This window comes from Perognathus longimembris, chromosome 28, assembly GCF_023159225.1.
Source record: "Perognathus longimembris pacificus isolate PPM17 chromosome 28, ASM2315922v1, whole genome shotgun sequence".
NCBI lineage: Eukaryota > Metazoa > Chordata > Mammalia > Rodentia > Heteromyidae > Perognathus > Perognathus longimembris.
The window spans coordinates 57,682,980-57,710,592 of NC_063188.1; the positions used below are offsets into that span (position 1 = coordinate 57,682,980).

Genomic DNA, 27,613 nt, shown 5'->3' on the forward strand with positions numbered 1-27,613 from the left:
AATTCCTCCTAAGAAACCTGTGGGGATAATTGGGAGAGGCAGACTTCATTGAAGGCAATAGACTTATTATATATAGCACAATATTCGCATGCACGGTCTTCAAATTGAATTCAGAGGAGAATCGCTGCACTCTGAGAATGCTATCGACCCCATCAATTCAAACTGAGACCCCACTGAGAGCCACATCAGAAAGGCTCCTCATTCCATCCCTTTTTATGTGCCTCCATTCTGCCTTAAAAGCCAAAGAAAAAGGCAGAAGTAGTTATCAAGCTACCCAACCCTTGGTCTCTTCCTGAATTTCTGTCAATTATGAAGCAACAAGCTCAGCTCTCAATTTTCCTTAAGAGTCAACCCTTGAATAGAAGAGCTTTCCATTATTTACTAAAGAACCAAATCTGAATTTCAAATCCCTGAAAGGGGGATGTGGAGTGAGGGAGGGATCCTTTGGCTATTTTTCTTGGAACAAAGTACCTTCTTCAATTCTCATCCCTTTTCCTTTTCTTTTTCCTTTTCACTTCTCATCCTGTTTTTACCTGGAGTTTTAATGCCAAACCAGCCTCCCCCATTTGTTAACATCAGCGGCTTCCCCACAGAGGTAAAGATAAGCTGTCAGCAATTCTTAACTCTGGTCCCAATGGGCTGTCATCAGAGGTAACACCTGCATGCCGAAGAATATTTATTAACCTTTAACTGGAATTGACAAGCAAGCCATTAACAAAAAGTCACCTACATAGATTTCTTTACTAAATGTCTCAGAAGTTTAAAAGAACAGCTCCATCTAGACTTCTCACTTTGCATACTGATTTTTACTCCATTTCCACCTTCGTCCCCCCCCCCCCACTGGTGCACAGAATTTTTATGAGGATAATTTGAGAATAATAGCCCTGGTTACCTGTTGGAGTAGTCACCATGCATTCTTTATATGGCAGCTGATTCAATCCCTCTTCCACAACAAGTCTGATCTAGAGTCAAAGGAAGAAGAAGTTGAGAGAGGGCTGCTGCGAATCTCCTGCTAGGTGTTAGCCTCAGGAGCTGACTAGTAGGCAGGGTCTTAGCACACTATGTAAGGTTTTATGCTCTGAAAATAGGAAGGGGGGCATGTGATAGATGCAGGGATAGATCCAAATACCAAGCTGCTGGCTATTAGGTATTTTGCCTTCATCAGGCACATGATGAAATGGCTCCCATATGCGTCCTGATTCCCAGGCTATGAAAGGTAGGAAATTCCAAGTGACAAGAATCATGGAAAACACCCTTGGTGGTAATAAACTAGCTACCATGGAAAGCATCCAGGGGCACTTTCTCTGCCTTGTTCAGAACCTTTGAAAATGCTAAGTCAGATTTTTTTTTTCAAACAAAGCCCTACCTCAGGAAATGAATGAGTGGATGGGCTGAACCAATTTACTGGCCTGAAGAAGGATCCAGTAGAATATACTGAGACTTGTCAACTAAAGAAAAGGTCCACAACAATCATAACATATGGTATATGGTGAAAAGAATCACTCAAAACCTCTAGGAACAGCTTCCCCAAACCAGATGTTGTATTCCCATGGGTAACCAGAGCCTACTATAACAAAGACAGGGCTGAGCCTGCAAAGCATATTTTCTCCAATCGATACTACATTACTGATTGAGAATCAGGAACAGCAGGGAAAAGCACCAGGCTTCATGCTCTGTTATCACAACATAACACCCTGCTCCCATTAAAAGGATCAATTCGAAATGGGCCAGCACTTTGGCAGCCTGCAGAATCAGAAAGAGAATCAGAAGAAACATGCATACTGTTTGCAAAGGCACACTGGCCCTTAGCCACCACCCTCTATTGTGCACTATTGTTCGTTAAGAGCAAATTACAACCTAGGATTCTTTTCTTTGAAGAGTCTAGTCCACCTCATAGTAACACAAAATCATGTAAAGAGTGACTAAAATATAAGAATGATGGGATTGTACCTCAGTGGTGTGGTATATGTGAAGCATGCACAAAGCCCTGGATTTAATCCCCAGCACTCAGATGAACAAATGAGTGAGTGAATGACAAATGCATGCATGCATGAATGAATAAAACAAACATAATAAACTCAAGGACCAGAGGCCCAGGAAGCCAATCCTGACAAGTTCAGAGTAGAATAATGAGACTATGGCGTTAGAGGGGATGGTACCTGGAAGTCCTCAGCCAATAGAAACAGCTGAAATCCCTCCTACAACCACCATAGACTCTCCCCCTGCCCAATATAAGGCCCTTCAAATCCAACCAGAGAACAGAGACGCTTAAAGTAGCGCCCCCTTGGGTAAATTATGCCATATAACCTCATTATTTCATTTGCCTAAGAAACAAAGTCTGCCATTTCAGGGAAGAATTTTAGGATTACCAGGAATTTAAACACTACTTCACATAACAAAAAAGCATATGGGCTTGGCACAATGGCTTGTGCCGGTAATCACAGCAACTTGGGAGGAAGGTGAGGCAGGATTGCTTGTGCCCTGGAGTGAGGCCAGCCTGGACAATATAGGGAGATCCTATCTCACAAAAAATGTTTTAAAGGAAAGGAAAGAGAAAAGAGCACATGGAAATCAAAAGAAAGAGGAACAACTTCCTGCCAGTGAACACAGAGATCCCTATTCTCTCCACCATAGCCATTAAGACATAGGTTCCAGCGGGGTACCAGTGGCTCATGCCTGTAATCCTAGCTACTCAAGAGGCTGAGATCTGAGGATCATGGTTCAAAGCCACCCGTGGAGGGAAAGTCTGTGAGATGCTATGTCCAATTAACCACCAGAAAACTGGAAGTGGTGCTGTGGCTAAAAGTGGTGAAAAAGCTCAGAGACAGTGCCCAGGCCCTGAGTCCAAGTCCCACAGACAATAACAACAACAAAAGGACTTACGTTCCTTTCCCTCAAATATGATTTGGGGGGGTGGTGGTAAAAGAATAAAAGACAAAATGACCTATTGTCCCAGATGTCAACCACATCTCTCTTGGTGCCATCTGATGCTTATTACTGCCCTGCTAAAATAATCTGAAATAGAATCCAGTTTTGAACCAGGAATGTTTAAAGCCAAAAGCAGTCTAAACTGATTTCTGAATAAATTCTTTAGGGAAAACCTGAATGAAATATGTCATGCCCTTTTATCATATTTCCTTTTATCATCTGCTTTCTCCTATCTGATTCTAATGGTGGGGGTAAGGAAGCCACATTTCTTTCTTTCCCAAAGTGTCAACAACAGTATTTAGGATGCAAATTCCAAAATCAGCAACCTTATTCTTACATTCTTTTTCTCTACACGTTCTAGCACAGGATGAATCCAGTGCATGTTTCATGAATGGATGAAAGTTAACAACCACAGCAGGTAACATGTCAGCTTACTCTTAGCACTGAGCACACTTAGATGCAACAGGAAAAATTGTTACTTTGTAGACAAGACAATTTGGTCTGAGAGTCTCTCAGATAACAGGCATGGAACTGAACTGCACTTGCCTAACCCTTACTAGGAAACTCCTGAGGAGAATGTAAATAGTCCAAGTTGGTAGGTCACATGTAAGGATAGTATAGAACAAGGTCAAAATAAACATCACTTCTATATACACTACAAAATGTGTACTCATTTTTTGTCCATTAGCCAGCTATCACATCCTAATGTATATCACTTCATTGCCCAAAGATGAGGCATTTAAGATTTGCTGAGAACAAGGCTGCCAAGTTGCAGTTGTACCTGAAAACTAAAGGTCATGAATTCCTAGGCAAAGCTCTGGGGTGGAAGGGATTGGAGACAGAACTTTAATGCAATGGTAGAAAGAACACTTCCGAAGCCTAGCAAGATGGCGGTTACATGGTACAAACTCTCTTACCCCCAGAATATTCTAGAACAAAACAGCCCACGATTATATCACTAGTACAACAATGAAATGAAAATGGAAAACCTCCACCTACCAAACGATCCGCAGAAAACATGAAGTCCCCTCTACTGGCTGTCCTAAAAAAAAGTACAAGTTTTAGTCTAAATTAGAGATGAAATGTAAAATATTACTTAATACATATAGTAACACTAATATTAAGACCCATTACATACTAAAAGCTTAAGTCATTTTGTGTATGGACTATTATTATTGAGTCAGTACATTTTTCAGTACCTTCCAGACAACAAAATGGGATGACTGAGTAAATATATTTGGTTTTTCTTACTTGATATTAACATTAGAGATAAGGATTGGAAAGATCATAGTCCCTCACCGAGTTGTCCATGTATATATTATTAAACCAGGAGATGAACGAAGTTCCCTGTGGAACATCATAGCAAATCTACATCTCAAATTGAGAGAAAATGTTGCAGTAAGAAAACCAGATTCTCCCCACCTTCTCTTTCAATTTATCTTGATCTAAAAGTCATATGATAAAGATAAGTAGTAATCCATTTTACTTCATCTCTAATCCTTATGGAAATTTTTACAGTATAAACAAATAAATCCTCTACTTTGGCTACTGCTTTCAAGAATGTGTACCTGCATTTCCAAAAGTACTTTTAAAAATTATAATTTGTTCCTCTTCCTATAGTTTAAATGAATTCTTAATTCCCTAGATCTTATTACAGTCTTCCTATATGTTTCTGTTTAACCAATACCTTTATATATTGAGGTACTCAAGTAATAATAATACAGGATTGTACTTATCAACAAGGTGTTAACCAGCCCAAAGGTGAATGGGGAAAGACTGATGCTCTTTCTGCATGTAAAAAGTTAGTAGTGTTCTTCTTCCTCCTGCTTCCATATAATTGAAACAGTCTGAGTGAACTGATTTACAGCTTTTGTACTTCAAAATCCCCACCTGCCTATCCAAAGCACACATAAAATATTCCCCAACACACCATCAAATAACATATGCAAGCACCTGCTAGCCCAGTACATCATTAATCACCATGCTTTGTTTGGTAAATTGCATTTACTTTCTCTGACATGGGCAAGCAATGAAATATTTCTGACATAAATAGTATTATGTTTCTTAGAGGTCTATCATGTTACAGATATTAACTGCCTTAACTATGGACCATAATTGAGCAATAGCAAGAATATATGCTCATATTTTAATGTATAAATATGCCCTAATTTCAGAATACTACACACTAACATACACACACTTATATAGGCACAAAGAAATAATTTAAAGTAGATTTTATTTCATGTACTGTGGTTTCCAAATGAGACCAGCACCTTTCATTTCTATAATTAATCTTCACAACATGCTTGTCAAGGAAGTAAAAAGCAGTGAACTATAAAAAATACTGAAGCTTATTGCTTCTGCTAGACTTATACAAACTTGTCTAGGCAGCTGGAACATAGTTTTTTCAATATGGAAGAAAGTCTGGGTTTCTCTTAAAGAAATATACTGTGACATATCTTGGAAATACATTTGAAACTTTAAAAAATATGGATCATACATATAAACTTACTTCACCAGTTAAATGATTAGAAGTATAGTCTTATTTTGGAATCAGATACTTTAACATCATTCACAACCTCCCTCCCCCCCAAATGAGGCTTAGCTCATAATTTTTTTGTGCTGGTCTTGGGGCTTGAACCCAGGGCCTGCACACTGTCCCTGGGCTTTTTTTGCTCAAGGCTAGCTAGCACTCTACTTAGACAGTTAAGCTACAGATCCACTTCTGGCTTTTTGGTGGTCAATTGGAGATAAGAGCCTCACATACTTACCTTCCCAGGCTGGTTTCAAAAGGCGATCTTCAAATCTCAGCCTCCTGAGCAGCTAGAATTACAGCCATGAGCTACCAGTACTAGCTCATAACTTTCACATAATAAGAACCTCCTCTATCTACTAGAAAATGTACACAGTAAGAGAACTTAATGTGAATGGTCATCTCTTGACAATTAGTTCATCTACAAATTAATTCATTCACTGTTCCAAGTTACCCCACTAGAAATACTCATTACTGACTTTTGTTCTAGACAGATTTCAGACCCACACTATTTATTTTCAATCAATTTTAAAAATTAAATTATGGTTGTAATACAATAAGATGACTGCATTTTAAAAACTTACATTGGCCTTTAAAATCATATTTAAATACTAAACATTGTATAGATCAGTTTAATAGAAGCAGATATTTCCTTAAATAAACCAAGATGCACATAGTCATTTCAACTCTCCTTTAGGCACAGAACTGGACCAATCAATTGTTAATACTTTCATTCATTAAAATTTCTGTTTATTTATTTATTTCAATTGTCAATATATTTGGATGAAAATCAGACCCCCAGGTGTTGTTTATGCACCCCACTGTGTTTTACATCATAACTCCACTCAATTTTATCCCTAACTCATTTTAGAAATCCCTCCTACTAGAAGTTAGGCACCAATGGCTCACACTGCTAAATCCCAGATACTCAGGAGGCTAAGATCTGAGAATTGTGGTACAAAGCCAGCCCAGGCAGGAAAGTTTGTGAGACTCTTACCTCCAGTTAACCACCAAAAAAGCTGGAAGTAGAACTGTGGCTCAAATGGTGGAGTGCTAGCTTTGAACAACAACAACAACAAAAAAAACCTCAGTAACAATGCCTAGGCTCTGATTTAAGGTCTAGGACCAGCACCAAAAAAACCCAAAACCCAACACCCTAAAAAAACCCTAATACTGGAAACAGCTTTGAAAGATCCACCAGTCATCTTCTAATAATAGTGTCAAATAAAATCACATCCCTGAAATATCCTAAAATATATGTAAATAAGCAAATACCACATATTTAAATAGACAATGATATCTAGGCATTCAGACTCCAAAGCATAGAACTACAATATTAAATGGAACATTTATTTATCTATCTATTTGCTGATTGATTGTCTAACTTAGGGCCTCACACTTTTGGTTGGCTTTTTTTTGTAATTTATTTATTAATTAAACAAAATTTTTTGACAAGGTGTTGTGCAAAAAGGGTACATAGTAGGGCAGTGTGTACATTTCTTGTGATATCTTACACCCTGTTTTTCTTTCCCTTCCCTAGGTCAGGTAGACATATATACAATACACAATGTACCAAGAACATATACAGTAGCCATGTGGCCTACGCCAAAGAAAATTCACCTAGGGCTTTAAATGTAATGTCGATATTAGACAATATGTCGACAGTAGTCTTATATGAACGTACATACATAGCTTTTGAGCTATTGTATTCCACTGAGAGGTCAATTTTTGACCTTTATATGTTGAGTAGTTGTTTGGTTTTAGTTACATAATGTTGGGTCGCTGACCCAATCCTGTGGGAAATTCTTGGTTGGCTTTTTAGCTCAATGTTGATGTTCTACCACTTGAGCAACACTTCCAGTTTGGCATTTTGCTGATTATTTTGGAGATGGAGTCTTATGGTCTTTTCTGCCTAGGCTGGCTTTAAATAAAGATTCTCTAGGTCTCAGGCTGCTGAGGAGCTAGGATTACAACGTGAGTTACCAGCACCCAGCTTAAACTGAACGAACGTATTTTAAATTGTACCAACCTCAAACAGGTTTAATAATGGAGAACTATCATTTAATAATACACTTTTCTTGGCATATCACACACACACACACACACACACACACACTCACGGATGCCAATTTATTAAGTCATCTTCAGCTGGAACAAGAAAACAAGTTTCATAATAGAAACCAAATCTTGTGGAGAAAACTTGTGTTTTCCCTACTTATTAAGCTATCTATTAAGCACTTACAATGTCTAGAAAACCAGGCATATGTGCCCATATCCCTTGCATTCAGGAGGTTGAAGCAGGAGGATCAAAGTCTGAGGCCAGATGGTCCACATAATGAGACTCTATCCCAAAAGAAAGGAAGAAGGAAGGAAAGAAGGAAATGAAGAAAAAGAGAAAGAAAGAAGAATGAATGAATGAAAGAAAGAAAAAGTATTTCTCCAGATGTGGAAGCTTTTATGATGACATCAATTGTAAAAAGTATATACTAAGGTTATAACATGTAGAAATACTTTGCAGGGCATGGTGGGACACACCTATAATCTTAGTACTCAAGAAATAGACACAGGCCTTTGTCTGTTGAATGTCCGGTAAAGATTTTCTCCCAGTCTGTGGGCTTTCTGTTTATCTTGAGAGCTATGTCCTTTGCCGTGCAGAAGCTCTGGAGTTTGATGCAATCCCATTTGTCCAACCTTTCTTTGATTTGTAGCCTTTCAGGGTCTTTGTTAAGGAAGTTCTGTCCTGTGCCAAGGAGCCCAAGTGTTTCTCCTACTCCTTCCTTTAGTGTCTTCAGGGTGCCTGTTTTGATTTCAAGGTCTTTAATCCATTTGGAATTGATTTTGGTGCAGGGTGATATATAAGGATCTAGTTTTAGTTTGTTGCATGTGTTGAGCCAGTTTTGCCAGCACCACTTGTTAAAGAGGCTATCTTTCTTCCATACTATTGTTTTAGCTCCTTTATCAAAGATTAAGTAGGCATAGTTCTGTGGGTTTAATTCTGGGTCTTCAATTCTGTTCCATTGGTCTTCAGGCCTGTTCCGGTGCCAATACCAAGCTGTTTTTATTACTATAGCTTTATAATACAGCTTGAAGTTGGGTATTGTAATTCCTCCAGCACTGTTCTTTCTGCTTAGGAGTGTTTTTGCTATTCTAGGTCTTTTATTGTTCCATATGAATTTCTGGATTGCTTCCTCTATTTCATTAAAGAATGGTGTTGGGATATTAATGGGTATTGCATTGAATTTGTAGATAGCCTTTGGCAATATTGCCATTTTGATTATATTAATCCTCCCAATCCAGGAGCATGGGAGGTTTTTCCATTTTCTTAGTTCTGACTTAATTTCATTTTTCAAGCTTTTAAAGTTCTCTTCAAAGAGGTCTTTCACTTCTTTGGTTAAGGTTATTCCTAGGTATTTTATGTTTTTGGGGGCTATTGCGAAAGGAGTTGCTTTCCTGATTTCAGCCTCGGTCTTCGGGTTGTTAGCATAGAGAAAGGCCGTTGATTTTTGAAGGTTTATTTTATATCCTGCGACTTTGCCAAAGTTTTGTATCAGCTCTAGTAGCTTGGGGGTAGAGTCTATGGGATTCTTTAGGTATAGGATCATGTCATCTGCGAAGAGAGAAAGTTTAACTTCATCTTTTCCTATTTGGATCCCCTTTATATTCTCTTCTTGCCTAATTGCTCTGGCTAGGAATTCTAGTACTATGTTGAAGAGCAGGGGAGAGAGTGGACATCCCTGCCTTGTTCCTGATTTTAAAGGGAATGGCTTTAGTTTTTCACCATTTAGAGTTATGCTTGCTGTTGGTTTGTCATAAACTGCCTTGATTATATTCAGGAATGTTCCCTGGAATCCCAGTTTTTCCAGGGCTTTTAGCATAAATGGGTGCTGGATTTTATCGAACGCTTTTTCCGCATCCAGCGATAAAACCATGTGGTTCTTTACCTTGCTCCGGTTGATGTGGTGGATTACATTAATTGACTTGCGTATATTAAACCAGCTTTGCATCCCTGGGATGAATCCAGTTTGATCGTGGTGTATGATTTTTTTGATGACTTGTTGAAGTCGATTGGCCAGAATTTTGTTGAGAATTTTTGCATCTATGTTCATCAGGGAGATTGGTCTGTAGTCCTCTTTCCGTGATGAGTCCCTGCCTGGTTTTGGGATGAGGGTTATACTGGCTTCATAAAATGAGTCTGGCAGTGAACGTTCTCTTTCAATTTCATTGAAGAGTTTGAGAAATATTGGAGTGAGTTCTGTTTTGAAGGCCTTGTAGAATTCTGCTGTGAATCCATCTGGACCTGGGCTTTTCTTGGATGGGAGATCATTTATTGCTGTTTCTATTTCAATACTGGATATGGGTCTGTTTAGAAGGTTTAAGTCTTCATAGTTGAGTTTGGGGGTATCAATTTTTTCTAGGAAATCATCCATTTCTTCCAAGTTCTCGAATTTGTTGGCATAAAGGTTTGCAAAATAGTCCCTTATTATTTTCTGAATTTCGGTTATTTCTGTGGTGATGCTACCTGTTTCATCTCTTATCTTGTTTATTTGAGTGTGCTGCCTTCGTTCTTTGGTCAGGTTTGCCAGGGGTCTGTCTATCTTGTTGATTTTTTCAAAGAACCAACTCTTTGTTTTGTTGATTCTTTCGATGGTTTTTTTCGTCTCTAATTGATTTAATTCTGATTTGATTTTAATTATTTGCTTCCGTCTATTGACTTGGGGTTTGGCTTGCTGTTCTCTCTCCAGAAAATTAAGGTGCTTCCTTAAATTACTGAGTTGCTGTTTCTCCAGTTTGTTGATGTATGTACTCAGAGATATAAATTTTCCTCTAAGTACTGCCTTTGCTGTGTCCCAAAGGAGCTGGTACTTTGTGCCCTCAACTTGGTTGAAGTCCATAAACATTTGAATTTCTGTTTTAATTTCTTCAATGATCCACTGATGGTTTAGCAGTGTGTTCTTTAGTCTCCATGAATTGTGGGATTTTCTGTGGTGGCTGAATGAGTTGAGCTCTAATTTTATTCCATTGTGGTCTGAAAGAATGCAGGGAATGATTTTGATACTTCTGAATTTGTACAGATTTTCTTTGTGCCCTAAGATGTGATCTATTTTGGAGAATGTTCCGTGTGCTGCCGAAAAGAATGTGTATTCTGTCCTTGCTGGGTGGAATATTCTGTAGATGTCGATTAAGTCTAGTTGGTCTATGCAATTGTTTAGTTCTGTGGTTTCTTTGTTCAGTTTTTGGCGTGTTGATCTGTCCAGAGGTGATAGTGGAGTGTTAAAGTCCCCCACTATCATTGTGTTTGGGTCTATGAATGTTTTTAGAGCCAGTAGTGTTTGTTTGATGAAGTTGGGTGCTCCTGCATTTGGCGTGTAGATATTTAGGATGGTTATTTCTTCCTGTTGGAGAGATCCTTTTACTAGTATGTAGTAACCTTCTTTGTCTCTTCTTACCTTTTTTAATTTGAAGTCAATTTTGTCTGATACTAGGATTGCAACTCCAGCCTGCTTATGGGGGCCATTTGCTTGATAGATTTGTTTCCAGCCTTTCACTTTTAGAAGATGTTTACTTTTGCTGGATAGATGTGTCTCTTGGAGGCAGCAGAAAGATGGATCTTGATTTTTGATCCAACTTATGAGCCTATGTCGTTTGATTGGAGAATTAAGTCCATTAATGTTGACAGTTAGGATTGAGAGGTGATCGTTTGTTCCTTTCATTATCACTGTCTTGTTTGAAGCTGTGTCTTCCCATTTCTTGATCTAGTGTTTACTAATTAGGGTTCATTTCTCTGTCTGTGTTGGGATCCTGATTATTTTCCCTGTATAGTACATCTTTAAGGATTTTGTGTAAAGCTGGTTTGGTGGAGATATATTGTTTCAGTTTTTCCTTATTGTGGAAGACTTTTATTTGACCTTCGGCTATGAAGGAGAGTTTGGCGGGGTACAGAATTCTTGGTTGGTAGTTATTTTTATTTAGAGTTTGGTATACTTCATTCCAGGCTCTCCTTGCTTTCATGGTCTCTGCTGAGAAGTCTGGGGTAATTCTGATTGCTTTTCCTTTATATGTGATTGTTTTCTTTGCCCTAACAGCTTTGAGTATTTTTTCCTTGCACTCTGCAGAAGCTGTTTTGATCACAATGTGTCGATGGGAAGTCCTATTCTGGTCTGGTCGATTTGGGGTTCTAAATGCTTCTTGTATCTGTATAGGCCTTTCCTTCTGGATATTTGGGAAGTTCTCAGCTAATATTCTGTTAAATAGGTTGCCTATCCCATTAACCTCTTTCTCCAAGTTTTCCTCAATACCTATTATCCTTAAATTGGGCTTCCTGATTGTGTCTTGAATCTCCTGTAGCGATCTGTTTTGTTGCTTGGACTGGATTTGTATTGATTTTTGATCTTTCTCCATAGAATCTAAGGAATCTTCAGCTCCTGAGATTCGATCCTCTGCTTCAGTTAGTCGGGACTGTAGGCTAACTACTTGATTTCGAATCTCTTTTCCTTCTGACTGGTCTTTCCTGATGTTTTCCATGTCATTTCTTAGGTCCTGTATGGACTTCTTTACTTCATTAACTTCATTACTTTGGTTTTGAGTGTTGTCTCTCAAATCTTTAAGTTGGGTAGCTATCTTTTCATTTGACTCTTGAAGCTCACTTATCTTTCTATTTGTGGATGCCATGAAATTCTCCATTAATTTTTGCTTTGCCTCCTCACGCTCTAACATAATTGACTGAAGAGATTCAAACTTTTCATTTATCATGTTTATCAGTAAACTTTGTAGAGCATTTTGGGGGTTTTCTTCTATGTTTTTGATTGACTGCTCTGCTTCCTGCTTGTTTTGGGTGGGGGATAAGACTTCATTATTTGCCATCTTTCTTGTGTTTCTTCTGCCCATTTGAATTGGGAATGCCGACCTACCAGCACCTGTGAGCACTGTTTAAGACCCAAAGCAGCCCTTACCAAGCACTGTTGTGTAAATCTTACAATTTCACAATTATAAACAGATAACTTGTATACCTGTCTATAAAGTTAGATTTGGTGTTCTAAAGAATACAATTTCAATATAACATTTGATCCTGGGCCCTGTATTCAGTAGTTACTTATTTACTGTTACAACCTTATACGCAATTCTTGTTTTTATATTAAGTTCTTTTAGGACTGGCTTTCTCTGTGAACCCCTTTGATTCACTCGTATTAAGCTGTGATATCCTCTATCCAATAACCAGAAGTCAATGGAACCTGGAGGTCCAGGCAGTAAGTCCGGAGGGTAAGTTGGAGGTAGTAAAGAGAATAGAGTCAACTGTATTGGGGGGGTGGTGGTGGTGATTTTGGTTTAGTTTCAGTGACGTGGAAATGTGGAGAAGAGTAGAATCAGTAGAAAGAACATTCATAAAATGACAGACACTGGAGAGTTAGCAGAAAAGGGTGTAGGTGTTATTTATAGGAAAGTAATTTTTATAGGAAGAGGACGCAATGAGAGAAATGAAGTAAAAATACTGGAAGACAGATACACAAAACAGAGAAAAATTATTTAACAAGGAAGTATAAGTAAATAAAAAGGAAAATAACCGAAAAGGAACAAACCTAGCAAATAAACAAACACACAAAAAAACTTGATACAACAAACCAGTAAAAATGGAAAACAAACAAACAAACCAAAAAAAAAAAAAAAAAAAAAAAAAAAAGAAAAGCAGTAGCTTAATAAAAAAAAAAAAAAAAAAAAGAATCAGTCTCATTGAGAAGTGGGTGCTTTTGTATTTGGCATACGTAACATATTTAAACTCTGACATACTATAATAAGGACGTTATGCTGAATATTTAGTAATCTAGTGGCTTCCTTACTCTACCTGTTTCTATTTAGACTCTTGTTTCTACCTTTGCCTTCTAACTTAGACATCTTACATTCCAGGAATATGGCAACCCCAAGTGTAGAGTTCATCAAAAGATGTGCCAACTGCTGTATCAAAGCAGTTCATGATTTTTTAAAGTAGCATTAGATAGACACCAGTGACTTGAGCATGTTCAACCTGCCTTTCTCCTTGAAGTCAGGAATGATGTAGGAATTTTAATAGGAATAGTAGGAATCTCACAGACGTTTTTAGGTGGGCTGGCTTCAAACTGTGACTCTCAGATCTCAACTTCCTGAATAGCTAGGATTACTGGTGTGAGACATTAGCACCCAGCCCAATAATAGGTTTTTAAAATATTTGAAAACATTAATAAACTTCCTTTAGTTTTATGGGATTTTAACTTTTTGTTCATTCTAATTAACTGAGACATAACAATACTTTCATTACTGTACCTGTTTAAATTTAACAAATCTCTTATATGAATGTCATGAAAATGAAATTATGATTTGAAATCACTATCCATATTTACACCAATAATAAATCGGATATATTCATTCTGTTTTCCTTTTCAAAATTTTATATATCTGACCTCATGTATGATGTATAGCTTACTTGTTATAATTATTCACAAACTGATTTTATTGGCCATTAAAAAGGTTTGACTGGAATAAAAAAAAAAAAAAAAAAAAAAAAAAAGAAATAGACACAGAAGGATCTGGGATATAAAGATCTGGAGCTAGTGTGGGACCTAGTGAGACCTTGTGTAATAATAGTAGTTTTTAAAAATTTTTATTATCAAACTGATGTACAGAGAGGTTACAGTTTCATACGTTAGGCATTGGTAGTAGTTTTGATAATAATCATAATAATAGATTAAAGCCAACTGTCCTGGTTAGTAACTTTAAACAACTTAATTGAAATCAAATCCCGGGAGAACGAAATGAAGCATCATTTCAAAAAAAAAAGACTATTAGTAGCATTTGATATAGAGGAAGTTACGAGTTCAGCCTATAACAAATAAAAGTACAGGGTGACCAATTAAACTTGTGCTTCAGAAATCCCATGCAATTTTAAAATAATACTTATAGGAAGAATTACATAAAGAATCATGCATTTTTGAGTTCAAATATAACAAGGCATCCTTTGTTTTATCTGGCAACATGATTTGTGGAGGAAGAATTTGATGAGCTTAAAAATATATTTTAAAAAAGAATGTGAGTTCTCAGCCCTAATTGTTTGTTCCCACATTTTAATTAATATCAATTAGTTGTACACAGGGTTTCATTTTGACATGTCCATATATGTACAGAGTACACAAACTATCTAGATCAGACTGAGTCCTATCACTTTCCCATCACCCATCCTCCCTCTACACTGCCCACACCAATCTCAACAAGCTTCATTGTTCCATTTTCACACACTGTATTCAGTTTAGGCTTTCTCTTCACATTAGCTCTGCTTCTCTGTTATTATGTGATCAGTAAAACAATAGTCCCAAGGTTTGCCATAAGATGACAATTATTTATAAATTATTTTACTCTTCCTTCCTTTACTGTCAACCCCCCACAATAAAGTACTTAAAACAAACCTATCTCAAACAAGGTGCTAGTGGCTTACATATGTAATCCTAGCTACTCAGAAGACTGAGATCTGAGGATCGCAGTTTGAAGCCAGTCCAGGAAGGAAATCCGTAAGACAATCTTAGCTCTAATTTACTGCTTTTAAGTAGCCAGAAGTGGAGCTGTGTCTCATGTCGTAGAGTACCAGTCTTGAGCAAATAGCTCAGAGACTGCATCCAAGCCCTGAGGAAGTTGTCTGTTTTAAAGTTGGGGCATAATGGAGTATGCCTGTAATCTCAGCTACTCAAGTGGTGGAAACAGGACAACTGCAAATTCAAGGCCAGTCTGGACAAAGATAGCAAGCTTTTGTCTCAAACCCAAAATTAAAACAGGGGATTGGGGGCATAGATTAAATGGCAGAGGATACCCAGGAATCTCTGGCTTCAATCACAAGTACCATCAAAACAAAACAGAACAAAAACCTGAAAATAACTTTTACTACCTGCCAGGTGCAAATCATCAAAGCCATAGCTCCTTAGCACCTTCTTAATACACTCATAAAACAGAGTACCATTAATTATTTGCTTGCACCTAAAGCAGAGTTCAATGTAAACATTCAAAATCAGGAAAAAAGAGAAAAAATGAGGAAATATCATGATGACCAGTGGTTCCTTAAATTAGTGCCCATATATGCCAGGCCAGATGCTCTTTCCTACCTTCTCAGAGACTAGTCTAGTTGGTGAGACATCATTAGACATTTCTAATAAATATGCCAGGGATGTCTACCACTTAAAACTGTGACTTCCGAGGCTGGCAATATGGCCCAGTGGTAAAGAGTTCGCCTCCTATACATGAATCCCTGGGTTTGATTCCTCAGCACCACATATATAAAAAAAAAAGCCAGAAGTGGCGCTATGGCTCAAGTGGTAGAGTGCTAGCCTTGAGCAAAAAGAAGCCAAGGACAGTGCTCAAGCCAAGTTCAAACCCCAGCACTGGCAAAAAATGAAACAAAACAAAAAAACTGTGATTTCCTCCCTATTTCCCTAAAGCCAGTTCGAAAATTCATCCGGGGAAAAAATTAGAAAACCAAAACTCAGTTTAATAATTGGTAAATCACCATTTCCTCTGTGCTGGGCATTTTGGTTTCATATAACTTAAAAGGAAAAGTTCTGAGCTCCTTCCAATCTCAGGATGATGTTAGACCTAGCTGTCTAGGCTGATTTTGTTTAGTGTGTAAAATCCTTGGCTCACCCTTATACTCCAAATCTAAAGCCAGGCAAATCCCCACACAGGGACACTGGCTATATTCCCAGAGGCAATGGCCTAGTCGGAGCATACAATAATCATCTGTGGTATTTGTAAAGCTACAAATATTCAAGTTCCACCCAACACTACACAAACAACCTTTAAGGATTAAGGCCAGGAAGTTCTTATTAAAGAAAAGGACTCCACAGGCAATTGTGATGCACAGTTTTTTCCATTGAGAACATTATGTTACTTGAATGATTCAAATCACATTAAGTTGCGTTCACATTAGGGTTGGGCAAGAGGTTCATCTACCCTGAGGTTGTTTCCTCTCCAGATGACTAAACAAAGTTAGAAGGCTGAATGCTCTTCTTCAGTGCCTCAAATACTCTTAAGATTGTTCAACTTTCATCCAAGCAGCCTTGACGAGCTACACTGCAGCCCCGTTCTAGGACAAGTATACAGACAGAATGTATTCAAAGGCTTACCAACAGTTTTACTCAGGTTTCAGGAGACAAAAGGAAAACAAAATGAAACAAAACAATTGGGCAGGGAGGATGATCATTTATATACACTGCATTGCCTCAGTTATGTTTAAGGGAAAATTTGCATGACACTCAACTTTTGCTGGGTTTAGTATATGCAGGAGGCATGTCAGCAAGAGGTATGGTTTAATATATTTCAACACCAACAAAAAGAAACCACACACAAAAAAGAAACCATAAGGAAATGAAGGCAACATTTCTTTTTCCGGGTTCACCAGTGACCCACTGTATGGCTGAGTAATACAGCCAGCATATTTGTTTTGAACACCACATTTTTTAAAAAAGTCATTTAAAATCAATACAATTTTTACCATCTCTCCTGCTTTATGTATAGGTACAACATATAGTCTGGCTAGCTCAACCTCTGTTCTCCATACCAAAGACAATTCATGTAACAGTCCTGGCACTAGATACATGCTAAGTACCCAGAATAACAACATCAACAATGATAATAATAAACCAGCAGAGACACCAATGGCTTCTATTATCAGACAGCTCCATAGTGCACATATATGTTGGCATGACAAAACAGAGAAAAGCTTATACCCTGTAGAGGACAGGGTATGATAAGCAGACCTATGTAAACACAGCTCCTTGTACCATAGGTGCCTCCAGTGTCCTCCTACAGAAGTGGAAACATCTTGTTTGTATGAAGGCATGACAATTTGTTTGTCAGGAAAAGAAAAGAGAAAGCCTTTGTGAACAGATTTGGTTAGCAATAACACCAATAAAAGACTAAAACCCACTGTCCTCAATCAAAATAAACATCAACATCCATAAGTCTTTCTGTATTGTAGCAAAGCAGGATAAAAATTGGGCTCTCTGTATTCATTTTAACAATAAAATGTGAATTTGAAGTACGGTTAAATTCTCTTATTATTTTTAATAAGAAGCATGCCCAAAGACAAATTGGAATGCCTGAAAATGCCATAAATAGAAACAGCTCTTCATAGTTTATAACAAAAGCTAATAGTAGTGGGGGAGGTGCTGGTCCTGGGGCTTGAATTCAGGACCTGGGCACTATCCCTACAGCCCCTGAGTGTTTGTGTTCAAGGCCAGTGCTGTACCACTTGAGCACAGCTCTATTCTGGCTTTTTCACGAGATGAGAGTCTCACAGATTTTCCTAGCTGGGCTGGCTTTGAACCTTGATGCTCAGATCTCAACCTCCTGATTACAGGCATATGCCCCCAATGCCCAGCTAAAGGAAAGTATTAATATGTGTAACAGTAATTTTTAGCCTCCCAGGAGCTTCCTGAGGTAGTATCAACATGATAAAAGTTGAAGCAGAGATCCTAAATACCTTGCCTAAGATCATTCTTTTGGGTCCTACTATGTGCTCCCAAACTCAGAATAAAGAGATTCACTCATACTCAGGTCTGCTACATCACTCAGACTTTTCTGAGTAATGAAGTATAATCATAGATGTACAAATATTGTCATATATAAATGCTAAATGTCATATTCTCTAATATCTGTAGTAATGGTTCTTAACATTATTAGTCTTATTTTTACATTATTATGGACCTTTGTGAAATCTGATCAAATAGAAGGATACTCCTTTCCAGAAAAAAAGGCCCAGAAACAAATGTTTATAACAGCATTATCCATAATGGCTAGGTAAGTGGTTACCTCCAAAATGTCCATCAATATTGAAGTAGATGAACAAATTACAGTATATCCATAAAGTATAAGCCATAAAAATGAATGGTATACTAATATAACATGGTTGAACTTAGAAAACACTATGCTGAAAGAAACTACTTACAGAAGATCACATATTGCATGTTCCTTTTTATTGAAATGTCCAGAATAGGGTGGACCATATGATTTCACACCTATGTTTAACTGTTTTAAAATGCCAGAGAAGTTGACAGTAGAATGGAGATTATCACAGCCTGGTGACAGTAATTTTGAGAGAGGAATAGTTTATAGTTATATAGGAGCAAGAAGCTCTGGTATGCTATTGCATAGATAACAATAATGTACTGTCTATTTCCAAAAGTTAGAATAAAGGATATATAGTTTTTTTTAACATAAAGGAATGAACAATGATATTGGTTCTGGGCCTGTAATCCTAGCTACTCAGGAAGCTGAGGTCTGAGGATCAGGGTTCAAAGCCAGACAGGGGAAGACAAATCTGGGAGATGCTTATCACCAGTTAATCAGCAAAAAACAAGGAGTGGAGCTATGGCATCAAGTGGTAGATCCACACACACACACACACACACACACACACACACACACACACACACACACACGCTGGAGACAGTACCAAGGGCTCGCATCTAGAATGCTAGCTACTCAAAAGGCTGAGCTTCAGGGTTTTGAGATGATCAGCTTTGACAGAAAAGTCTGTGAGATTACATCTCCAAGTAACCATCAAAAAGCCAGGCTAGAGCATGGCTCAAGTGGTAGAGCATCAGCCAAGCAAGCAAGCTGAGTAAGGTTGAGGCCCTAAGTTTAACTTCCAGTACTACAGCGAGGGAGAGGGAGAGGGAGGGGGGGAGGGGGAAAGGAGGGAGAGAGAGAGCTGGGAAGAATCTCTACTGGAAAGGTATATTTGGAACTCAAAAAATGTTAAATAATTTCTGCCCTAAAAGGGCTTTATAAAATTTTAGGCAATCACAGATACTTGGGAGGAAGAGACCATGGGAATGTGGTACTGGGCCAGCCTAGGCAAAAAATTGTCAAGATACTATCTTTAATAAAAGAAGCTGTACTTTGCAGAAGCAGAGGTAGGCAGACTGTGTACCAAGGCTGGCCCTAGGCAAAAGCACAAAACCCTATCTGAAAAATAACTACAAGAAAGCAAATACTGCTGTGGAGCATGACTCAAGTTGTACAATCCTTGCCTAACAAGTGCAAGGCCCTCAGATCAAGCCCTGAGACACACCCACCAAAAACCCCTAATAGGCAAGATAAGATTCACACACAAGTAATCTGGACTTTACTCAGATTCTAAGAAGTCAAGGAAGGCTGAATAGGAGAGATAGGAAATCAAAGCTGTATGTTAAAACAAATGATTAGATAGTGATAAGTGCCAACAACATGGAGGAGAAACTGTGGCAAGGGAACCAAATAGGAACCTGTGACAGTATCAGGGGAAATGACTAGAGTCTGACTTAGGGAGTAGTACTAATATTATGCACTAACCAAGTTGAAAACTATCAAGGGATGTTCCTACCACTAAAAAGGCAGTGTTCTACCATTCTGAAGCTCCTCATTTAGAGCTGCCAGTAAGAGCCAGATGTGGTCCAGTGCAGCTCAAGTCCCAGGTCTTAGAGGGTTGAGGTAGGATAGCTTACACTCAGGTATTTGATGCCAGTCTGGGTAAAATAGGAAGACTACCATTGAAAGAAGAACAGAAGAAAAGAGAAGGGAGACCAAGAAAAGAGAGAAACAAACATGCTGACAATCAAGGAATCGGCTATAATGCATTGCAGTATATATTTCCTTTGAGAAAACACAGGTACAACATGGGCTTGAAAAGTTTGAAAATAGTAAACCACACTTTCACATGAAGTTTTGGCTCTAGGAGCTTGTGGGATGAGGAGGAGTTCAAGGCTCCTGTAGGTTGTCTTTCTTTTATGACCGACAATAAATATACAGTAAAACAATTCTGAGAAGACTTGAGTGATAAGCTTTCAGGTGAGCCGTTCAGCCAGAACAACTAGTCCTAAAACAAAATGCCATATGAGTCAAGGATCAGAAGGCCAGTGTCGCTCAATAGGATTTCCTTGAACTTGCTTTATTCCTGTAGGGCTGGGGGGCGGGGGGGGGGGGTTGCATAAGCAAGGGTAAGAAGCATTGCTGGGTTATACATTTCTCACGTGGTCAGGCCCTAAGCACTACGTGCACCTGGGCAGGAAAGGCTGGGGAGTCGTCATCCCTCAGAGAGACAAAGAGGCCGGAAGAGACTGCAGGCTACCAAAAGATTTCAGCCCTTCACAAAGCCACATGGAATATGGAACTTGGTAGGAGAAGGGTTGGAGACGTGGACCACTAGACTCTCCTCGCACATGGCCCTAGGAAACACTGGGTTGTGAAGATCCAAGACAGTCCTCGTGGGCACCCTTATTTCCAATCCCCGCCCACCCACAAACCCACCTCTCCCTTTCCCCTTCCGCTCGCTCCCTCCCTCACTCCCTCGCTCGCTGGCTTACTTGTCCCGGATGATGGTCTGCAGCTCTCGGATCTGATCATTCATGGGAAGCAGCTTAAGCTGAGTCCCGATCTGTCCCGAGAGTTCACTTTCTCCTAGGAGGGAGTCACCCGCAGGTGCGTCGTAGTTGTTACTGTCACCACTGTCACTGTTGCTCTCGGAGTGAAGGTTGACGCTGCTGCCACAGGCCTGAGAGTCGTCAGCCAGCACGTTAGGATGGGCATGCCGGGCCAGGAGAGTCAGTTTCGCCATAACGCTACTATTGCCCTCAGCATGATCCTCAATTGGGTCGCCAGATCTCAGCGATGGTTCGGGACTTGGGGTAGAAGCAGAGTTTACTTGCTGATTGTGACAGGGCATGGAATCCTGACACTGGAACTCTGTGGCCATACACCGGGCCGGGACGGTCCCCGCTGCTAGGGGACCCTTAGGGTAAAGGAGGGTAGGAGGAGAAGGGGCCCCGAGGCTCACGAGCTTTTCCGGTGGTCCTCTGCCTTCCTCAAAATCGCTAACCCCGTCTGCCCTCTCACCTTTAGGCCGCCAACGGCTCCTTTTTACAAGCTTTGTCCCACGCCCGCCCACAGCAGACGCTCAGCCTGCTTAGAAACCCTATTGGTTGATGTCCCTGCCATTTACCGGCAAGCCGCTCCTTAACTCTTTAGTGACTCAGGCTGCCAGGAGTTCTCCCACGTGGCTTGACACTATAGGCTAAGTCAGAGGTGCTAGGCACGATGTGATTCAACTCAGTCACAGTTGCTAGGTTTCTGAGGCCTCCTGGACTTCTACATTCAGAACTTTGGGTACAGCCTGGAAAACTGAGTGTAGATGTGGCAAGCCCAAGTCCCATGTTTTCAGAGAGGGTGCTTTGGAAGGGAAATGATACTTCATTAACACTATTTTCAAGACAGTGTGTGTAAAGAGAGGAGGAAGTGAAATGACCGGGCAGGCAGGCGAAGAGCCTGTCTCCCTCTACTCCACTCCACAAACTGCAGATTCACAAAGGTTCTTGGCCTCTGAAGTCTTTCTTGCCTGTGGGACTGGTTGGGCTTTACAGGGTACAGGTTACCACGATGGTTCTGGCAGCTTTTCAGTTCCACTATGACTGTGTGGACTCACCACAAAGGTCTGAGGAAAGAATGTCTAGAACTATACTTTGCAGACCCTGGTCTGTAACAAAACTGCAGAGCAGGTGAAATCCAGGTTATTGGCCTAGCATGGGAGTTCCTGCCAGTGATCCCAGTATTTAAGAAGCTGAAGCAGGAGGGTCATGACTCTGGAGTCCAGCCTGTGCTACATGGTGGGATAGAAAAAAAATAATAATTTACTATTCTGATTCAGTAGATCTGACATGAATCCCAAGAATATTTTCAAGTCTTTATTTTTTTTAACAAGTAACTCATAGATTCTGATTTTTAAAATGCTACTCATGAGAAATAGTAACTTACACGTTGCCTTTTTTGTTCTTTGGGGGGGGCAGTAATGGGGTTTGAATTCAGAACCCATGCTTGCTAGTACTCCTACCACTTGAGCCATTTGGATTATTTTTAATTTAAAAATTATTTGATTGGATTTGATTTGTGCCATTACTGAGGCTTACATTCAGGCTCCCACTCTCACTCAGCTGTTTCCTATCACAGTTGGCATTCTACCACCGAAGCCATGTCTCCATTTGCAGCTTTGCATGTTTCTCAGAATCTTGTTTTTAGCCTGAACCATGAACCTCCTACTTACATGTCTCACTAGCTGTGATGACACATTTGCAGCACCATACCCTACTTATTTTTGCACGATCTGAACTTGAACTTTGATCCTCTGATTTCTGCCTCTCATTTGTAGGAATAACTGTGATCAACGATGCCCAGCTGCCTGTTCAAAATGTCACAACTAGAAAGTTAGAGATTTGCTAATTCTGCCAAAAATTACTGACCAACATTTGATGAGCCCTTTTCCCTCTCTCATCTTGATCTTGTTGCCTATAACGTGAGATGGATTAATTATTTGACTCTCAATTTTGACATTGTACTTTACCTTCCAAAAAGCTAGTTCTTAATTTTTTTCTTCTACATAAGAAGACTAACACATGCAGGGATTTAGAGAATCTGAATAACAGATAATACGAAATTTTCAGGCCTTTGGCAATAAGTGAACCTTTGTCTTACTCTTTATGTTTTGGTTGGTTCATTTGTTGTTTTGATATTGGCTTTATTGATATTTTCCCCTTGTTACTGTGTTTTGTTCTTTGCTCTCCTGGTGTATACACTATTAGCTGTAATTGTAGAGAGTTTAAATGTGATTGGATGATCAAAATTGCCATGTAGAATTATACTCCCATTCACTTTTAAAAGCCTGTATATCCTTTTACCTAGCACATAATGCAAACGAATAGGTCTGTGAATTTAAAAGCTGCATCTGCTAGCTTGAAGTGGGCAGGGAACAATTGAATGGCTACTTTGGCAGTGAATACTCTCAGGGAAAACACTGAAATGTGGCACTCTTTCATTAGCACTAGTTTAAATGCAGTAATAAATTTTAAATGGCATTGTAAGACATCCTAGGTCCAAAACTATACTATAGGTTTGTCAGGTGTTGCATCAAGCATGTAACCCTTATTCTTAATGGACAGAATATGAATTAGAAGAGTACAATTGTCAGTATGTCTTCTGTTTTTATTCTCGTAGTAAGCTCTTATGTATATGCTTGCCTATATTAGCCAATAAGCATTAGAAGGTCTATTTAGGTAGCTTATATAAGGCTTTAATAAGGACAGAACTCACTAATTATTATTTATAATAGCACCTAAGGCTTGGTGCTTTACAATTTCAAATATTTTCATATACACTCTCTTATTTGTTTATTTATTTTGTCAGTCATAGAGCTTGAACTCAGGGCCTGGGCACTGTCCCTGAGCTCTTTTGTTCAAGGCTAGTGCTCTACCACTTTGAGCCACAGCACCACTTCTAGTTTTCTGGGGGTTAACTAGAGATAAGAGTCTCACAAACTTTCCTGCCCAGGCTGGCTTTGAACCATGATCCTCAGATCTCAGCCTCCTGAGTAGCTAGGATTACAAGTGTGTGTCACTGGCACCCAGCACATTCTCTTATTTAAATAATCCAATAAGTGGTTGTGAATGTGGCCTAGCAGTAGAGTGCTTGCCTCATATACATGAAGCCCTGGATTCGATTCCTCAGAACCACATATACAAAAAAGCCAGAAGTGGTGCTGTGGCTCAAGTGTTCGAGTGCTAGCCTTAAGTAAAAGAAGCCAGGGACAGTGTTCAGGCCCTGAGTTCAAGCCCCAGAACTGGCAAAAAATCCAATAAAAGCTTGAGTGCCAATCCTATTACAAAAAAGAAAAATCTGTGGTTCCTTTTTGTGTTACAGGGATTTGGTGCCAGCTACCAGTGGCTCATGCTTGTTATCCTAGCTACTCAAGAGGTTGCGATCTGAGGATCATGGTTCAAAGCCCAGGCAGTTAAATCCAAGTTAAGTCTTATTTCCAATGATCCAGTTAAGAGCCAGAAGTAAAGATGTGGCTCAAGTAGTAGAATACCAGCCTTGAACAAAAAAGCCAAGCAAAGAGTGCAAGGCCCTGTGTTCAAGCTCCAGTACCAGCACCCCACAAAGGGCTAAATTATAAAACAATTTGTCCAAGACTACACATACAGAAAGGAACAGAGCCAAAGTGGTAACCCTAGTCTTTTCACTCTAAATCTACTTAAAAAAATTATTTTATTGTCAAAGTGAAGTACAGAGGGGTCACAGTTTCATCCGTAATACAGTGAGTACATTTGAAATCTATGTTTTCATACCTAAATGTTCCTGAAATAATTCAGATAACCAAATACTGATGGAGACATTTCTCCTGGCCTGGAATTTTACTAGGTATTAGAATAGACACAAAGGAAAATGAGTGAAGGTCTTGAAATTTTCCAGTACTATAAAGGTAATGGATTTCATGGTCTTTGAAAACCAAAAGAAAAGTCAGGTGTATGGAAATCTTCACCATAACTACAAACAGAAGACTTGACCATTTTGAATTTAGCTCTCCTATCTCATACTTCTATCTGATAGAAAGCCAGACAAACTGGGCGCTGGTGGTTCATGCCTGTAATCTTACCTACTCATGAGGCTGAGGTCCTGAGGACTGTGGTTCAAAGCTAGCCCAGGAAAAGAAGTTCCTGTCAGACTCTTATCTCCAATTAATCACTCAAAAACCAGAAGTGGAGCTGTGGCTCAAAGTTGTAGAGTACTAGCCCCAAGCAAAGAGCTCAGGGACAGCACTCAGGCCCTGAGTTCAAGCCCCATCACTTCCAAAAGAAAAAGCCAGGAGGTAAAGTGGGAGAAAAATGAGTGAGTGAGGGGGTAACAAGTTTGATGAGAAATGTACTCACTACCTTCTCTATGTAACTCTACCCCTTCTGTACATCACCTTAACAATGAAATTAAAATTTAAAAAAATCCAGGAAAATCAGAAAGCTAGAAGGTAATCCAGCAATAATGGGGATAACTTTATTTTGGAATTTGAGCTCTAAATTTGAGAGGATTCATAAAAATTACGCAAAACTGCAAACCAATTGCTTATACTAATAGGAATTCTTCACATGCCTTTTCAAAATGCTATTATGTAGTGATTCATATAAATATTTAATTTTATATTTATTTCAAATTATATATATAGTTTTAAATGTGACATTGTGAAGTAATTGGGCTCAGTATTATTCATGTTTTGTAGGTGAGAAATTTCACTTAAGAGCCTATTTTATTTTGCACTGCAATCAGACTTGAACTTAGGGCCTCAAGCTCCTGCTTGACTTTTTTGCTCAAGGCTAACACTACCACATGAGTCAGGGCTACACTTCTGGATTGTGTGTGTGTGTGTGTGTGTGTGTGTGTGTGTGTGTGTGTGCGCGCGCGCGGTGCACGTTGGTCCTGGGGCTTAAACTCAGGGCCTGGTCATTGTCCTTGTTTGCTGCTCACGGCCAGTACTTCACCACTTGAGCCACTGCTTCACTTTCAACTTTTTGGTTGTTAATTGGAGATAAGAGACTCATGGACTTTCTTGCCTTGGTTGGCTTTGAATTGTGATCCTCAGATCCCAACCTCTTGAGTAGTAGCACACAGGTATGAGCCACTAGTGCCTGGCAGGACCCTGATTTAAAGTTACATGAAAGAAGCACTAAAGTTGGGAGAAGACAAATGAAAAACTAATATTGAACTCTATTTGTCATGCAGTATAATCTTAATGTAAACCTTATAGTAACCTTAGGAGGTAGACCTCACTGTTATCCCCATTTTACAGGCAAGAAAATGAAAACCTAGTGAGATTAATTAACTTGATCATGTTACACAGGCAGAAAATGCAAGCGCAAGCATTGAGGCTAAAATTAATCAGGCCAATCTGTCTGTTCCTACATCCCTGGTTTTCAGATTAGTCCATGTTATATTCATGCATGTGCGCGCGTGTGTGCGTACTCACACGTGTGTGTTTGCCTGTCCTGAGGATTGAACTCAGGACCTGGACACTGTCCCTGAGCTTTTTAGCTTAAGCTAGCATTCTACAACTTGAGTTACAGTGCCACTTTGGGCTTTTTGGTAGTTAATTGAAGTTAAGAGTCTCAAGGACTTTCCTGCCTGGGCTGGCTTTGAACCTTGATCCTCAGTTCTCAGCCTCCTGAGTAGCTACTTATTACAAGTATGAGTCACTGGCACCAAGTTTCAGGTTATATTCTTCTAATATAAACCACACTTCATGTTTTTAACAGCACATTATGCTTCTCACACTTTGTTTCTCACCTGTAATGCTAAATCTAACCCATCAACATTGTACTATAGAACTGGGCACTGGTGGCTCACACTTGTAATCCTAACTCCTCAGGAGGCTGAGATCTCTAGATTGCAGTTTGAAGCCAGGCTGGGCAGGAAAGTCCAGAAGACTCTTATTTCCAATTAATCCCCAAAAAGCTGGAAGTGGAGGTACAGCTCAAGTGGTAGAATGTCAGTTTTAAGTGAAAATGCCAAGCAAGAGCACAAGGCCCTGACTTTAAGTCCTAGTACAGCACATACACACAAAGGGAGAACTGACTTGATGTGGTTGGCTCCCAGCTCATACCTGCTGGTCAGTGTTCCCATTACTTGCTAGCCCTCGATCTTGTCTGTTTGGCTTGCTTGCTGTATGAAGGTTTGAAGTTAATACCTATAGATCTTAATCATCAACAAATTATTTCAAACCAAAGAGAAAGAATGTAATTTCTGTTGAGCCCCTGTTAAGTGAGGCATGCACTAAGTGGAAACTCTTTTGAGGGTGTAGGCATGAGGAAGTAGAGGAATGAAAGTGTGATGGGCCATACCCAAATCCAGAACTCATTCCTATGGCTGCCTGGAATGGCGCCTTTTTGTGTGTATGTGTGGTGCTGGAATTTGAACTCAGGGCTACACACTTGCTAAGCAGGAACTCTACCACTTGAATTGTCTGTCCTTTTTGGGTTGGATATTTTTGAAGGTATGAGGTCTGTATGCGCAGGCTACAATTCTACTTGTCCTTTAGTGCATTGCTGAAGGTGAAAGGCATGCATCCCTGTGCCTAGCCTTTGTGCTTCCCCTGTAGTGGAGGTAACAGGTATGTGCCACTGTGTCTGGCCATTGGTTGAAATGGAGTGTCTCAAACGGTTTTTGTTGGCCTGGGCTGGCCTTGAACCATGGTCCCCCAATCTCTACCTTCAAAGTGTCTAGGACGACCTTACCCTGCATCAGGATTCATATTAACTCCCTCCCTAGGAATTGCCCTAAGCTGAGAGATCTGCA

The 27,613-nt window shown here is 39.5% G+C and overlaps 1 protein-coding gene across 1 annotated transcript in view; it reads right to left on the reverse strand.

Moving 5' to 3' along the window:
• The window catches only part of Uprt (uracil phosphoribosyltransferase homolog), a 29,261-nt gene extending 7,885 nt beyond the window's left edge, over positions 1-21,376 (reverse strand). Inside the window, exons 1-3 of the mRNA XM_048336528.1 lie at positions 20,815-21,376; positions 3,928-3,970; positions 893-962 (exon numbers count right to left, since the gene is read on the reverse strand). Coding sequence (XP_048192485.1) covers positions 893-962; positions 3,928-3,970; positions 20,815-21,203 — 502 coding nt within the window. The 5' untranslated portion in view covers positions 21,204-21,376. The remainder of the gene's footprint in view (positions 1-892; positions 963-3,927; positions 3,971-20,814) is intronic.
• Between the last annotated feature and the right edge of the window lie 6,237 nt (positions 21,377-27,613).